Consider the following 18,041-nt stretch of genomic DNA (forward strand, 5'->3'; position numbering starts at 1 on the left):
CAGTTACAAAATAAGGACTCGATCAACATTCAACATTATAATTTCATTCCTCAAAACCATATAGCTGACTTGCAACTCATTTCAAAGATCCATTAAAAAGGGGAAGCACAGTGCCTCAGTGATTACACTGCTGTCTCAGAGTACCAGGGACCAGAGTTCAATTCCACCCTCAACCAGCTGTTTGCGTAAACATTCACATTCACCCGGTGTCTACTGTGGTGTCCTCCCACAGGCCAAAGATATGTAGGTTAGGTGGATTGGTCATGTTAAGTTGCCCTTCATATCCAACGACATGCTGGTTACGTGAATTAGCAATGGCAAATGCCAAGTTACAGGTATAGGGTAGTCAGGTGTGCCTGAGTGGGATGCTCTTCCGAGATGGCAGTGTGGACTTGATGGCCCGAAAGGCCTGCTTCCACACTGTAGGGATTCCATGACTTTGCTCACTATTGACTTCAAGCTGAAGGTGCCCATTCTCTCTCTTTCTCTCTTCCTAAATAACAGGATTACATTTGTCATCTTGCACTCATCAATAACATTTCAAGAACCTATACGATTAAAAAATGTAATCTACATTCACTACCTACATCAGGGCTACTTTCTCCTCTTGCCCTGAACTGGAAAGTATCAACTATGCTTTTAGTTTTACTTGCTTTCACATGGTCCATTTCCAACGCTTTTCTTCAACTGTAACCACTTACCATTTTTGGGATCAGGTTATCAATAATGTTCAACACCCAAAAGCTACCTCAATGACAAAGTTCCTTGGCTTATTTCCAAAGATTAGTGTGGTGCTGGAAAAGCACAGGTCAGGCAGCATCCAAGGAGCAGGAAAATAGACTTTTCGGGCAAAAGCCCATAGATTTTCTTGCTCCTCTGATGCTGCCTGACCTGCTGTGCTTTTCCAGCACCACTCTAATCTGGACTCTAATCTCCAGCACCTGCAGTACCCATTTCTGCCTAGTTTCCTATGAAGTCTATTCTCAGTTTTCTAATGCCTCATCTACTTTGATGACACAATCTTTCATACCAGGGTTTCTCTATTTCCTCAACAGAGGATTTCCCCCATGTCTAATGGTTTAACAGGGCTCTCAAACAGAGAGAAAGAGATGTACAACACAAAACCAGACCCTTTGGTCCAACTCATCCAAGCCGACCAGATATCCAACCTAATCTAGCCCCATTTACCAGCATTTGGCCCATATCCTTCTAAACTGTTCCTCTTCATATACCCATCCAGATGCCTTTAAATGTTGTAACTGCACCACTTCCTGGGCAGTTCATTTGATATACACACCACACTCTGCATGAAAAAGGTTGCCCCTTCAGTGACTAAAATTCTGCTCTTTCCATTTCCCTTCCCTCAATCCTTATAGGGTTCCCCATATCTATCATGCCCCAACTCAACAGACTCTGGACAATGTCATCTCCAGTCTAAGTAATACATCTGCGCTATCCCTCCCAGCATTTCAAGGAGCATTCCTCAAGACGACCAAAAGTGCTTTCCTATCGGATACCAAAGGATACAAAATACCCATTTATCAAGTCTTGCCTCATCATCCATGACCCAAATACACTAACTTGCTGCTACATAAGCAATGTTTATTGTTTTTAATTTTGTTTGCAATTGTCACAGTTTTCAAAATAGTTGTCTCTACATTGAGCAGCCCAAATGCATATGTTTTGATCTTTATGCAGAACAACATTCATTCAGTTCACAAGCATGACCCAATGCTACTGGTCACCTGTCTTAATAATTTTCCACCCTGGTCTCCCATGAAGTCCTTGTCCTCAGCCTACTTTGGTTTTCCAATAATGTTTGAGTCCATAGAACAGCATGTGGTTCATCAGACAACCTTCTCTAGTCAAATATTGAATTACTTCAGAATCTAACTGCTGCTCAGTTTTTTTTGCCCCAAAGCAGGTCACAGCAAAGACATTCAAATCACCAGTCTCAGTTTTCCCCATGCCATCCTCTCCACAAATACAAATTTTAACTATTTGCATAATGCTGTACTACAACTTGAAATAACTAATTACACACCTCAGTTAGGTATAACACTTGAGAGGCAGATTGTCCAAAAAAAAGTGAGTCAAGATTTGGACTGAGGCTGCTCTCCCCGAGCTTTGCATGATCCAAGCAAATAGCACGAAGTTTTTCGACTGTAGTGTTATCTGAAACAAAAGAATGTAAGATTATGCAAAATATGACAACATCGTCAAGAAAAGTGGCCTGATTTAATATTTTAAAACTTCCTTTATTTGAATATAAGCTGGAAAGAGCCAAAGGTTCCATCTTGCACTCATCAGGACAAATTCAAGAACACAAAACTTTAATGATCAGAAGAATTTATACCACATGATGACAGATAAATCAGTTTGATTTTAGAAACACTACTGAAAAACCATCAATTGATGACCCCTTAGTTATACACCAAATCCTTCATGAACAGGACAAGACAGAGAAATGGCATGGCATAAAATGAATTCACTTATACGGAAAGGAGCAAGTTGAAACTGTTCTTATAGTATACAAAATATAAGGGCTACTAAAAATTGTGAAAAGATTTTACTGGAGTAGACAAAAAGGAAAAAAAAACTTCAGGACAACTTGCAAGAATACCCATTTAAGGGGAAAAACAAACATTTCTCAAGACAATGCCTTGACCAGAGTCACTGTGCCAAGTTAAAAATTTAAACAGAGCCTGGCAGCTAAGTGTTAATGTGTATTCTCGATAACAATGCCTCTCCTAACCAGAGTCCACTTGGCAACCAATCAGCATGCTCGCTCACAGTATTAAACATGATTTTTTCAAAAAATTGACATTCTTGCAAATTGGCACAAAAAGCTTTTGACAAAATGCCAGTTTTCAGCAATATTCAACTTCTAATCTATCATGTACAATTTCACTTTTATTTTGCCCGGTCAGCAGCTTTTCAATTACATAACCGGTTCATGATGCAAATGTTGTGCTCTGTTAACATACGTACTTTCAAAAGAATGGTGTGACATCTTCCAACACGGCAGATAGCAAAACATTTCAAATACATACAAATACGTTGTTAATATCTAACCAGCATTATTAAACGAACATTCACAATAAGCTTCCAAACAATTAACTGCCTCTGAATTCCATTTTACTTCCCCCTTTGCCCCTGAAATTACAACTAAAAATTCATCAATTCTGTTATGGGGTATAAAGCAAAGTGAACGGTTTCAATTGTGAAATCAAAATAATTGCATGTATTTTGAATACAATCGGGGCTTTGAATCCTCAATTTATTTCAAAAACACAACTGGCATTAGGACTAAAGTCGTTGTTTTCTGCTAAGAACATGTGTTTTACTTTCAAGATTATGAATAGTGTGCAAGCAAAGAAAAAAAAGACTACATAAGAATAAAAAGGAAACATGATCTAATTAATTACTCCCTTTCACTAGTCTTTTATGTACAAGCATTTTGATCCATATTTTTCAAGGCGCATCTCGGCATGGTAAACACCGTTCAATAAAAAGGATTTTGTCACTTTAAGGTGATACAATTTACTTTAAGTGAAACAGTTTCCAATTACATTATTTTAGCATTGGGTTGGAGTTTTCATCCATACTTGACCATAAAGAATAGAGCACAGATTGCTGTCTTTCATTAAGACGACAACGTTTGAGAAAACCTAAGCAAGCAATTGATATTTTTCATAGTAGCATCAGAATTCACATGGTGGAAAACAAAGTCTAGATAGAGTACCATAACCTAAAAACATCAAGACAAAACAACTTTCCCATTTAAGACTGGAAGAACTTATCATAGGACATCTGTGTAAACAATCACGCAAAGATAAGCACCCATTTCTTCTTCTTGGGCAGATCCTCATGCTCAAGGATGACTTTCTTCCATTCAGCTGTTCTCCAAAGGAGACTAAATATTCCAATACTACTACAGCTGGAGCTTGCTATCTATGGGATATACACTGTTTGCGCTGTATTCACTTGGCCTCCATTAGGGCCTAAATGAGATGCTCAAAACAGTTGACACTTTCATAAATGCTGCTTCTTAGGCTAGAGATGCCCTGCCATGAGTCAGTGGGGATCTTGTACTTTTCAATGAGGTTTCAAACCATCCTCAAAATGATTCTGTTGCCTTCGTGGTAACTACCTGCCATGCTGATGCTCAGAGCCTGCTTTGGAAGCCCTGTGTCAAACATGTGGAAAATGTGGCCCAGCCGACACAGCTAATTAAATATACTCTGTCTTGATACTGGGGATGTTGACCTGCAAAAGTATATTGATATTGGAACACCGATCCTGATAATATTTCTCAAGAAGTTTGAGTTTCTACTTATACTCCTATCAAGTGAACATACCAAGTTAGCTGTGATATATACAACAAAGTCAGAAGTCACTAGTTTTAGTCCAACAGGTTTACTTGAAATCACAATCTTTCAAAATGCAGCCCCTTCATCAGGTGAAGGTGAGAGAGAAAAACGCACAGACGCAGAAGTTACAGGCAGAGAGATCAAAAGATCATACAATTGGTGTGAGTGGAGTGTCAAACAATGACTCTCTGCAGGTGACTAAGAATTTTTGATAGAGTGTAAATGTCAACAGTTGAATAACAAGCAAAGGGATAATCTATAGTCAGATTAATTGAGGGAGAGAGAAAATTACCAAAAATAAAAAAAAATCAGGTGGTTCTAGAGAGAAACCAAATGATTTAACATCATGATAGGTATAAGAGTCGCATGCCGAGAGGGTAACCAAAGTAATAAGTAATCCAAAACTATAAAAACTAATTAAGGTAGGAGTCACATGTAGCACGACATAAACCCAATATCATGGTTGAGGCCATTTTGTGAATACATGGTTATCATTTTCTGTTTAGTGATTCTGCATTGTGGTTGATCAAGAAGGCTGACTTTGCGGATGCTTACCCCAAAAGATCGGAGGCTGAATGTCCTTGACCACAAAAGTGTTCCTCAACTGGGAGGGAACACTCCTGTCTGGTGATTGTAGTGCAGTGTCTATTTATCCATCATCAAAATGTTTGCGTGGTCTCACCACTATACCAACCCTCAGAGTATCCTTGCCTGCAGTAAATGCAATAAACAATACTGCCCGTGTTACAAGTATCTGCTGTGTAAATGGTGGATGGGATTCCGACACGTGATGGCAGTATACAAGTCAATAAATCTGACATCTCTTGCAGAGGTGGCCATGGCGGGGTTGTGTGGTGTTGTGGTCAATGCTGTTCTTAAGGCTGGGTAGATTGCCGCAAATGGCCCGTTTGAGGTTTGGTAGTTGTTTGAAGACGAGAAGTGGAGGGGTAGAGACTATCTTGTTGATCAAGGACATTCAGCTTCCGATCTTCGGATAAGCGTCCTCCATGGCACACCAAAATCACCAAAGAGAAGCTGATAGCCAAGTTCCATATTCATGAAAACAGCCTCAACTGTGTTCATGTCATGTGAAGTGTCACCCCATCACACTGCTCTGTATCTGCAAAATCTTTCTTACTGTCCTGCTTTGACACCGCCACCTTGATAAATTATGATCTCTCTATCTTAATTAATTAGTTTATACAGTTTTGGATTACTTATTACTCTGGTTAAACCCTTGGCATGCAACTCATACCTATTGTGTTATTCCAGTCATTCGGTTTGTCTCCAACACTACCTAGTTAATTTTTTGTAATTATCTCTCTGCCTCACTTAATCGGATTACAGACCAGCCCCTCACTTGTTGACACTTCACTCAGACCGTCTGACAGTCTTGGTCACCTTCAGAGAGTTATTATTCGACATTCCAGTTGTATCATCTTGATCTCTCTACCCTTGATCTGTCTATGAATTCTGTGTGCACGCTCCTCACTCAATTCACCTGATGAAAGAGCTATGTTCTGAAAGTTGAGATTTCAAATACACTTGTTGGATTATAAGATGGTGTCATGTGACTTGATTTTGTCCACCCCAGTCTTTCATCAGCACTTCCACATTGTAATATATAGGATTATATAGCTAATTGCAAACAGAAACAGCAGGAAGGCACAAATAAACCCACACATACAGAATGCACATTTAAATAATTGATGGGGAGACAAATTGTTAAGTTTCCACATCGTGAGGCACAAAACTGATCAAAGCAATCTTCAGAGCAACGTTAGGAAAAGTTCCAAAATGATATTGCAACCTTGCTTCAGAGCTGAGAATCCAAGAACTTAGCTGTTAGAGCAAAGATACTAAGGAACTTTGTGTAGCGAGAACTTAGAGGTTATTAGTAACCATCTTGCAATACAACAATATTTTAAAGCAAAAAGCTATTGATAGTGTTAATTCTCCCAGAAAGAGCACTTGCACAAAATATGGCAAGTAGCTTGGAATTTCACGATTTTAAGTGGCTGAAGAATCATACGGAGACAATTAATTCAGCATAGTTTTGAACAAAGGTAAATGTTGGTATACAGATAGAAAATTTGACTTGATCACGATAGAGATAAAAGCCAGAAACAAAGTAATTTTAACAAAAAAAATTTCCCAATGGAAGAGACACAAAGCAAAGATGATCAATTTGGCCAATCTGTTCATACTTGAGGAGCTGAGGACATGAAATCGCCATTACACAAGCATACTGACGAGCAATTAACTTAACTACTTACTTCCCTGAAGTAAATTGGGGCTAAATAAGTCCCACATCAATGTATTTGCATATCAAAATAAAATTTCATAGCCAGCTTATACTGAAAGTAAGAGAGACGAGGAATGTGCTCATCTTCATTGGATCCAGCATTATTTTGTCTGTTTTATCCATTTTTGTTTGATTTATTGTAAAGTTCTTGGTAAGTAGCTATAACTTCATAAATCACTGTGCAAAAGACATGCCTTTCACACTAAACTTGTAGAAAGCCTCTTTCAGTTCTACAGGTTATATGGGGCCTGCAATAAATGTACTGCTCAGCCTTCTCCACTTTATATTCATGTAGATTTTAAAAACTCTGTGAAGTTAACAGTACAGATCATAAATCAGTGTAACTAGTATAGCATTTCAAGTGCCATTCAAAAACATAGTTCAAAAAGAAAGGCAAAACTAAGTTTCATGCAACCATAGGAGCAAAGCAAAGCAAAGCAATACAAGACCAACCACATGAATTACCTTTGTATGTCTTGTTTTGGTGGGGGGTCCTGACTACCAACTGGGGTTCACTATTCCAGTGTTTTACTATTTGACTAAGTGGTATAGAGTAGGTTAATGATGCATGAACTGCAGCAACTCATGAAGGCAGCTCACCACCACGTTCTCAAACAGGGAGGGGCAATAAAGCCTGGCCAGCCTGCAATGCCCAGATCTCTCAAAATGAGTTTTAAAAAGTGCGGGATCAAGCAGTAGGCATGACTGAGAAATGACAGCTCCAGGACCTGGCAGTGGGAGTTGAGGGATGAAGCTTGTCTTGGTGGACTCTGGGAAAGGAAAATGAAGCAGTGGCAGCTGAGTGGACACTTTCAGGTATGAGAATATGCCCAGTGCTCCTTGCATTTGTTAGAAATGAGAATAGGGAAATGGGAAAAGAAAAAAGTTTTCAGGAGACAATTATTTTTTGGACAAAATGAAGCTGAGATTATACTTACACTACAAAAGGATGTTATTAAACTGAAGAAGATACAGAAAAGATTTGCAAGGATGTTACCGGGAAGGGAAGGCAGGTTAAAAGGAGAGGCTGGGATTTCTTCCCCCTGGAACGTAGGGACTGAGGGGTGAGCTTGAGGTTTATAAAATCATGAGGGGCAAAGATACAGGGAATAGCCAAGGACTTTTCCCCAGGGTAGAGGCATTCAAAATTAGGAGGGCATAGGTTTAACTTGAGAGGGGAAGGATTTAAAAAGGACCTAAGAAGCAACTGTTTCACACAGAGGATGGTTTGTATGTGGAATGAACTGTCAGATGAAGTGGTAGATGCAGGTAAAGTTCCATAATTTAAAAGACATTTGGAAAGATACATGAATAAGAAAGGTTGAGAAGTAAGGGGGCCATATATAAGGATATGGGCCAAACGAAGGGAAATGGGACCATTTGCGTTTGTGAAACCCTGTCTGGATGAGTTGGATCAATGGGTTTCCATGCTATATGACTATGATTCTATAATTCTCTGTGGAGAGTTCTCCTTGGAGAATTATGCAACTTGTCTCATCTATAGTGGGTTCTGTAACGCCAATTTGTTTTTGCTCACTCAACGATCTGCGACTTGAGCATTCACACTAAGGAATCTTGCAAAACCATGCACAAGCCAAACATTTTCCCAATTGGCATTGATTCTCTAACCTCACCCTACAAGTTGTCAATTATCCTTACCAATGCAAAGGTGCTGAAATCCTTGCTTGTGATTTCAGTGATCGAGGGGCTTAGTTGCATGAGTTGACTGAGTCGGTAAATGTTCTATGGGTGCGTGAAGATTTTAAATTTGATTGGCTAGCTGGTCAAATGGTTGGATGAGTGAGGAATTACTTAGGGTGAAAAACAAAAGTTCAACTTCTAGATGACTATCTGCAATGAAGTGCATGCCCAGGTATAATATCAAGGTTAAGTAGAAGGATGGTGAAAGGAAAGTCCTTTCTCCCGAAGTAAGCACAAACTTCACTAAGACACAGGAGCAGAAATTAGGCCATTCAGCCCATCCAGTCTGCTCTTACATTCAATCATGGCTGGTAAGCTTCTCAACCTCATTTGCCCCGATACTCTTGATCCCCTTCACAATCAAGAATCTCAGTCTTAAATATACTTAATGACCTGGCCTCCCCAGTCTTCTATGGCAATGAGTTCCATGGATTCACCACTCTGGCCGAAGAGGTTTCTCCACATCTCTGTTCTAAGAGATCTTTGCTTTACTTGAAGGCTGTGCCATCTGGTTTCAGTCTCTCTTACCAATGGAAAATCTTCCTAACATGTGCTCTGTCCAGGCCATTCAATATTCGATGTTTCAATTAGATTCCCAACCCGCCACCCCAATCCTTCTTGTATAAACCCAGAGTCCTCAAACTTTCCTCATGTGTTAAGTTTTTCATTCCTGGGACTATTCTTGTGAACTTCCTCTGAGCATGCTCTAGGGCCAGTATATCCTTCCTGAAATATGGGGCCCAAAACGACGCATGATACTCCAAATGTGGTCTGGTTTGAGCCTTATAAAGCCTCAGAAATACACATTTTATATTCATGTCCTCTCAAAATAATTGCCATCATTGCATTTGCCTTCCTAACCACTGACTCAACCTGCAAGTTTTCCTCAAGAGAATCCTGGACTAGAACTCTAAAGTCTCTTTGTTCTTCAGACTTCTGAACTCTCCCCATTTAGAAAGTAGTCCATGCCTCTATTCTTCCTACCAAGTGCGGGATCTCACACTTTATCATGTTGTACTCCCATCTGCCACTTCTTTGCCCACTCTAACCTATCCAAATCCATCTCAGCCTTCCCTCCTCCTCAATGCTACCTGTCCATCTATCTACCTTTGCATCATGTGCAAACTTAGCCCAGAATGTCCTCAGTTCCCTCATCTAGATCATTAATACAAAAAGTGAAAAATTGTGGTCCCAACACTGAGCCTCGCAGAACATCACTTGTCACCAGCTGCCATCCTGAGAAAGACCCTTTTATCTCTACCCTCTGCTTTCTGCAGACAGCCAGGCTTCTATCCATGCTAGCATCTTGCATCTGACACCATGGGCCCTTATCTTACTCTGTATCCTCCAGTGCAGCATCTTGTCAAAGGCCTTCTTGAAGTCCAGGTAGATAACATTCATTGACTCTCCTTGATCTAATTTGCTAATTAAAGAATTCAAGGAGATTTGTCAGGCATGACCTCCCCTTGATGAAACCATGCTGACAAGAGGAAATTCCTTTCCACATCCACCTGCAATCAGGTTATCCCTCACTCTTCCACACTTCAGTGGAAACAAGCCAATTCTTAATCCCCTTCTTTGGATCAATGGTTTGCCCACCAATGCAGCTTTATTTTTGTGTCAGATAGAAAGGAACAACTGTTGCAGATGCTCCGTTAATTTTGTCATCACCTAAAGGGATGACTGAATAGGCAATGTCCCCAGTTTATCATACCATCACAGTTTCACATATTTAGATTCTGTATCCTCATCTCATAAAGCGTGACACTATCCCTGAACCAAGGGAGCGCGAACAACGACTATCATATTTTGTTCAGTTGCCCCCAAGGGGACTTGCACAGCTTGATTGCCAATAATTCCATTCTCGTGACACAATATCCAGTCTAGGACGACCTCTTCTCTAGTTGCTTCCTCAATCAATTGATCCAGAAAAACAATTTCGTGAACATTCCAGGAGTTCCTCCACTATGGTATTGTTATTGATTGGATTTGTCCAATCTATGCACAGATTGAAGTTCTCTCTAATTTCCTGTTAAATGCCTTCTCAACCTTATGACTATAGCTTGGTTACAGGTATTGAGGGGACCTCTTGTAGCACAGTGATAATGTCCCTACAACTGGTCCAGCAGACTTGGGTTCAAGTCCTACCTGCTCCAGAGGTATGTAATAATATTTCTGAACAGGTTGAATGGATAAATAAGTTTTTAAAAAATTAGACAAGTTCCCACTGTCATTTTCTGCCCTTGGCATTTCTAATTGTCCAAACAGATTCCACTTGACCAAAGCTACATTCCTGCTACTGTACACAAAGTGCCTTACAATGACAGTCAACAAACCATCTGCCACCTTAATAGCTTGCTACACCTGCATGACTGCTCAACACCACTCTGCTCCCTATGTTCATTAACACTCCCCAATGGAACAACATTCTATTTTTCCAACCCAAGTGGATAGCCCCCCACTTATCCATGTTGTAGTGCATCTGCCATGTATTTGCTCAACTCATCTATATCATCTTGAATCCTCTCTACATGCTGTCAACCCCCTCAAATTTCTCCTAGTTTTACATCCCTGGTCAACTAGAAAATGCAGTTCTCTCATTTTGCTTCATTACATGCCAGATTGAGAGAATGGTCAAATATCTTTATCTATCCATCTGCATCCTCCTGATGTCCTACATACGAGACTTTAACCATTTTGCACAATCTGAAAATTCATCTACCACGCTTTAACACCTCCAGGCTAAGCCACTGACACAAATTGAGAAAAGCTGAGCTTATGGCCCAGACACTTACAGATCTCAACTTGTCACATCTTGCCAATCAGAAAATGACATGTTTATGCACACTGTTTTCTGTCAGTTAGTCAATCCTCCATCCTTGCTAATGTGTTATCTTATACACCATAAATTGTTTCTTTACTCAATACCTTAGTGGGATCTTCTGCACTCCAAGTAATGTACATCTGCAGGCTCCCCTTAATCTACAGTCCACGTTACTCCTTCAAAGGGCTCCCAATAAATTTATTAAGAATGACTGATTACCTTGAGTTGTTCTAAGTATGCAGCTACGACTTCCTTCGTGACTGACTCTAACAGCTTCTCCAAAATAGACAGCCTGTCGTTCCATGTTTTCTGCCTCAAACTATTCTTGAATGCAACGCTGTACTTATGAAGTCCAGTCTGATAGAATCTTTCCAGAATCTGAAGTAGTTTAGATTACCTTTCCCGTTTTGAAATTCATTGACGATAAGCTTTGCTGGCTGGATTATTTATTGCCCATTCTGAGCTGGTGTTGAGAAGGTGGTGGTGAGCCTGCTTTTATGAACAAACTTGGTCTGTAGATGGAAGAACATCCATAATGCTGTGAGGGATGAAAGTTCCACGATTCTGACCCAGTGACGTGATATATTTCCAAATTTGGATAGTGAATGGCTTAGACAAACTTGCAGGTGGTGGTGCTCAAAGGTATCTGTTTCCCTTGTTGTTTAAATGATAACAGACACCTGTTAGGAAGCTGCAGTCGAAGCAGCCTTAGTGAACTTTGAAAGTGCATTTTAAATGGCAGATGATGCTGGTATGCTACCTAGGACCCACAGGGTTAAGCTCATCAGGAAATTGGAGAGGGTCAACTTGCAAGTGCAATTTGCTCAATACAAGATTCCCCCAGTGGCTATAATTTCAAAGGTCTAGCTGCCTCCTCTGACCCATCCACCCACACCAACCAATAGACAGTACGAGAATTTTTTTCTTTCCTCAATAATGAAAATATAGCAAAATATTTATTTGGTTTCACCTTTATTATCTATTCATTTCCCCACTCTTACTCTCCAGAAAGGCAGTACTTTACTTTCACCTTTTCTTTTTAAACACCTGTACAAGATCTTGCTATCCAATGTAACCTTTCTAGCCAGCTTTTGCTCATATTTCATATACAGGTACTTGCCCTACAATGCTTGTTTATTAAACAAGATTTGTGGATTGCAGACTTGTTTTTGATAAAGTGAACTCCCATTCGCTGTTAAGCGATTCTCATCCTTGGAATTAGATTTCAGTGTACAGAGGACCGCATCGGCATCATATGATCAGTCAGCTCATGAAGAGCTCCTTGAAGGTGTTGTGAAATGTTTCGAGAACCATCATGAAATGTCTTTACAGCCTGAGGACAAGCTGGGGTCAATCTGTTAATTTAAAAACTTAAGAGTTGAGATGAGTGAAAATTTACTGGAATTGATTAACAGTAAAAGGATAGCATTGAAGAGCAGACTCACGTGAAATCTATTTCAGTGAATAATCACAATGGTAACCAACTGTAAAAAGTGAGTACAAGGGCTTGGACATGGTCAGTCAGCTGCTCAGAGTGGTCAGAGTCAGGAAACACCACACATAGTGAGTGACGAAGAGAAAGGTGGGTGACAGACTTACTTTTGGTGCCTGTGTGGAGATGTCCTGAGGGGGTGAGCAGGATGTGCAACAGATTCAGGGTTAGTCAGGGTCAGATGTTAGCACGAATGAGAATGACTGGGGAAGATGTTGCAAGAAATGGTGGGTACAGTCACAGAGTGTGAGAGAGGTATCAACAGAAGATGGTGACACTTTCACTGGCAGAGTGCAGGCCACTGATCATGTTCCTACATTCTGTGTTCCCTCAGATGGAGGAGTCTGCCTGGATGGTAATCTTAATCTAGGTTTGCATGGTTCTGGTAGAATGGCGCCTTCTGTGGCTGAGGAAAAAAAGAATGACCTGCCTCTGCATCATGCCATCCTCATCAGCGACATCTTCATGTCCCTGCCCACAAAGATAGGCATCAATTATCCATTTATTGGCCACATCAGGGTCAATGTCAAGAACCATGCAGGCAGATCAGGAATGACAGCTTGTCTGGATGCACAATATCTTTTTATAAATGGTGCTGCACCACAGATACAATCAGAGATGTACAGCATGGAAACAAACCCTTCGGTCCAACCCGTCCATGCTGACCTGATATCCCAACCCAATCTAGTCCCACCTGCCAGGAAATCCAGGAAGTGGTGAGCTGTTTTGGAAATGACACACAGTATGATGGTTATAGAATCTGAGAAAGGTACACCAAAGAATCAGGTAGGTAATAAATCAGGTGGGTTTTGTAAAATAAAGTGATGGACGTCCCCAAGCATCACGATGTGAAACCCTCCGAAAAACTTGAAAAAAAAAACAGACACATAGATCAAGGACTGAATCTTTGTTTCTTTCTGGGATCTGACTTGTGCAGTGTTATCATTGGATGGGATCAAAAGACTGGCAAGAATGTCGTGCAGCATGCAAGTATGCATGCCAATCCAGAGTAATCAGTTGAAGATTCTGATAAATTGCACTATACAGTACCATACAACTGGTCAGTTACAACAAGTCAAAACTTAAGACTGTGCTGTCATTTCTGTTAGGCAAGCTACTATTTTTGTTTCAATTTTTATTAGTTTGCCTCCAACCCTTTTTTTCCCCATAGGTCGCATTATTTCTATTGCATGATTTTCTAGAACACCACGTCACAAAGGAAGACAACTACTGCATTATAGGAGAACTACCTGTCCTGAGTCCTGAATAATCTATCGTCTACCATTCTTTACCTTCTGTTCAATAACCTCAAAGTTCATTTATTTCGGTACAATATGCTTTTTCAAGTTTGATTCTTTCCCGAACTTTTGACTTATCTGCTAGTAGTGGATCCTCTGCTTGCACAAGGAATGTACTTACTGTGAGTGCCACTGTATCTCTTTTGAGCTATCACTAAGCCTTGCACCACAGCTGACTTCAGATTGTGACTTTCATAATATAAAACTCTTAGATACTCATCTTCAACCAAATCTTCTCTTTGAAATTGGATGGAAAATTCATATCATGGATGCAACTCTGTAGGAGTGCCTTTCCTCCAAAATCAATTAACCCTGTCACATTACACTACACCAAGTCAAATATAATGATTTCTCTGGTTGGTGATCATGTTCATAGTGTTCATGTAAGAAACACTTTCGCAATCACATCCCCTAGCTTTAATCTTTCTCACAGGAAGAAAATCTTCCAGTATCCATTCTCTCCAATCGCTTCAAGATGTTATGTTTTTCATAAAGATCACCTCAAACCCATAAGTCCAACGGATATGCAATTACAAGCCTAACCAGTTCAACCATTCAGGAACAAAGAAAATTACAGCACTGGAACAGACGCTTGGACCCTCTAAGCCTGCACTGATCCAGAACCTCTATCTAAATCTGTCGCCTCTTTTCTAAGGATCCATATCTCTCTGCTCCCTGCCCATTCATATATCTGTGTAGATACATCTCAAACGATGCCATCATGCCTGCCTCTACCACCTCCATTGGCAATGTATTTCAGGCACCCACCATCCTCTGCATAAAGAACTTTCCACGCATATCGCCCTTAAACTTTTCCCCTCTCACCTTGAACTTGTGAGCCCTCGTAATTGAATCCCCCACTCTGGAAAAAAGCTTCTTGCTGTCCACCCTGTCTACACCTCTTGATTTTGTTGACAATCTAGTCCCCTCTGTCTTTCTAATGAAAATAATCTTAATCTCGTCAACCTCTCTTCATAGTCAACGCCCTCCATGCAAGGCCACATCCTGGTGAATCTCCTCTGCACCCTCTACAAAGTTTCCACATCCTTTTGCTGGCATGGCAACCAAAACCGCATGCAATATTCCAAATGCAGCCAAACCAAAGTATACAACTGTAACATGACTTGCCAACTCTTGTACTCAATACTCCTGACCACTATCAATATGCGTTGCCAACTTCAAGGTACAATGGATCTAAACACACAGATCCCTCTGTACATTAATTTTGTCCAGGGGTTTTCCATTTACCGCACAGCTCACCCTTGAATTGCATCTTCCAAAATGCATCACCTCGCATTTGTCCGGATTGAACTCCATCCGGCCAACTCTCCAATCTATCTACATTCTGTTGCATTCTCCGACAGTCCCCTTCACTATCTGTTACTCTACCAATCTTAGTCATCTGCAAACTTGCAAATCAAACCACCTATACCTTCCTCCAGATCATTTATGTAGATCACAAACAACAGTGGTCGCAGCATGGATCCCTGTGGAATACCATTGGTCACAGTTCTCCATTTTAAGAAACTCCCTTCCACTACTACTGTCTCCTGGTGCCCAGCCAGTTCTCTATCCATCTAGCTAGTACACCCTGGATCCTGTGCGACTTCACTTTCTCCATCAGCCTAATCTGTGTTGTCAAATGCCTCACTGAGGTCCATGTATGTGACATCTATAGCCCTTCTCTCAATGAACTTGGTCAACTTCCTCAAAGAGTTCTATTAAGTTGGTCAGACATGACCTTTCCTGCACAAAACCATGCTGCCTATCACTAATGAGCCCAATTTTCTTCCAAATGCAAATAGATCCTATCGCTCAGTATCTTCAGCAACTTCTCTACCACTAACATCAGGCTCATTGGTCTATGATTACCTAGATTATCCTTGTTAAGATATGGGATACTGTACCTTTTAGAGTTAAAAGCTAGCAGAACTACCTGATACAGCATTAAATGTTCTGAATAAGGTAACAAAATACCATTTGGTTGAACAGCTAGATTAGCTGGGTTGCCTGGAGATGACAAAACAAATTTAAATGTGGCTAGTTTAAATTATGCCCCAAATACTAACCTCCAATCAAGTCTGAATTTAGTATATTGACAATATTAAAAATCAATGAAACAATCCAAAGCTTTGGGGTATAAGACTGGGAAAAATTGAACAGATGGAAGAGAACTGCCAACCACAAGCAAGTACAGATTGCCCAAAACACAGCTCTCTTAAAGGTACCTCATCTATCAATGACCTGTGAAACAGAAATCCCTTAGAAGAAAATTTATGGAGGAAGATACAAAGAGAAGATTCACCAGCTGCCTGGACTAGTATTATTGAAGGGAAAGTAAAAGATAGGTTAGAGGAAGGAGTTGTAAATAGTTGTTAGTTAATTATTCTCTGTTATACTTTAAAAAATAAAGTTGTCAATTTTTACTTTAAATACTATTTGGCCTCTCGAATTTTCACAGATTACTGCATGGGATAAATCTTTTCTGTGTTGTTGGTTTAAAGTAAGCAGGGGGCTGACCCATGTTGTAACATCCTTGCTACCCTTCTTAAACAAGGGGACAGTATTAGCAATTCTCCAGTCCTCCAGGACCTCACCTGTGTTCAAGGATGCTGCAAAAACATCTGTTAAGGCCCCAGCTATTTCCTCTCTCGCTTCCCTCAGTAACCTGCCATAGATCCCAACTGGACCTGGGGACTTCTCCACCTTAATGCCTTTTACAATACCCAACACCTCCTCCCTCCTTCTGCCAACCTGACCTAGAGTAATCAAACATCCGTCCCTAACCTCAACATCTGTCATGTCCCTCTCCTAAGTGACTACCGACGCAAAGAATCTCACCCACTCTGACTCCACGCATAAACTTTCTTTTTTTGTCCTTGAGTGGGCCAACTCTTTCTCTCGTTACCCTCTTGCTCCTTATATATGAATAAAAGGTTTTGGGATTTCCTTAACCCTGTTTACTAAAGATATTCATGACCCCTTTTAGCACTCTTAATGGTTCGTTTCAGATTGGTCCTACTTTTCCAATATTCTTCCAAAGCTTTGTCTGTTTTCAGTTGCCTAGACCTCATGTATGCTTCCTTTTTCCTCTGAGCTCGTCTCATAATTTCACCTGTCATCCATGGTTCCCTAAACTTGCCATTTCTATCCCTCATTTTCACAGGAACATGTCTGCCTGCATTCTAATCAACCTATCTTTAAAAGCCTCCCATATATCAAATGTGGATTTACCTTCGAACAGCTGTTCCCAAACATTCCCCAGCTCCTGCTGAATTTTGCTATCGTTGGCTTTCCCCAATTTAGCACTCTTCCTTGAGGACCACAATTGTCTTCGCCCATGGGTATTCTAAAACTTATGGAATTGTGACCACTATTCCCAAAGTAACCCCCTACAGAAACTTAAACCACCTGGTTGGGCTCATTCCCCAACACCAGGTCCAGTATGGCCACCTCCAGAGTTGGACTATTTACATATTTCTTTATAAAACCCTCCTGAATGCTCCTTGCAAATTCTGCTCCACTAAGTAAATCCCAGTCAATGTTGGGAAAATTAAAATATCCTATCACCACCACCCTGTTGCTCCTACATCTTGCCATAATTTGTTTACATATTTGCACCTCTATCACATGCTCACAGTTGGGAGGCCTGCAGTGCAGCCCCAACATTGTTACCGCATCCTTCCTATTTGAGCGCTTCCCATATTGCCTCAACACTCAAATCCTCAACAGTGCCCTCCTTCAGCACATCTATGATATCCTCTCTGACCAGGAAAGCAACTTCTCCACTCCCTTTACCACCCTCGATTCTGCCTGAAGCATCTATATCCTGGGATATTTAGTTGCCAATCCTGCCCTTCCCACAACCAAGTCTCAGTAATAGTAATAACATCAAACTCCCAGGTACTAATCCAAGCCCTAAATTCATCTGCCGTATCTATTACATTTCTCGCATTAAGAGAAACGCAGCTCAGACCACCTGTCCCTTTGCATTTATCATCTGTTCCCTGACTATCCTTTCCCCTAAGTCACACTGACTTCACTATTC

The 18,041-nt window shown here is 40.6% G+C and overlaps 1 protein-coding gene across 3 annotated transcripts in view; it reads right to left on the bottom strand.

Moving 5' to 3' along the window:
- The window catches only part of usp9 (ubiquitin specific peptidase 9), a 275,343-nt gene that overhangs the window by 132,214 nt on the left and 125,088 nt on the right, over nt 1-18,041 (bottom strand). For all 3 annotated transcript variants that reach the window (XM_087992832.1, XM_087992834.1, XM_087992833.1), the window contains one exon: nt 2,045-2,175. In XM_087992832.1, the coding sequence (XP_087848958.1) occupies nt 2,045-2,175 (131 nt within the window). The remainder of the gene's footprint in view (nt 1-2,044; nt 2,176-18,041) is intronic.

Source organism: Chiloscyllium plagiosum, unplaced genomic scaffold, assembly GCF_037043375.1.
Source record: "Chiloscyllium plagiosum isolate Xiang-an unplaced genomic scaffold, Cpla_swu_hap1 HiC_scaffold_12, whole genome shotgun sequence".
In the NCBI taxonomy this organism is placed as follows: Eukaryota; Metazoa; Chordata; class Chondrichthyes; order Orectolobiformes; family Hemiscylliidae; genus Chiloscyllium; species Chiloscyllium plagiosum.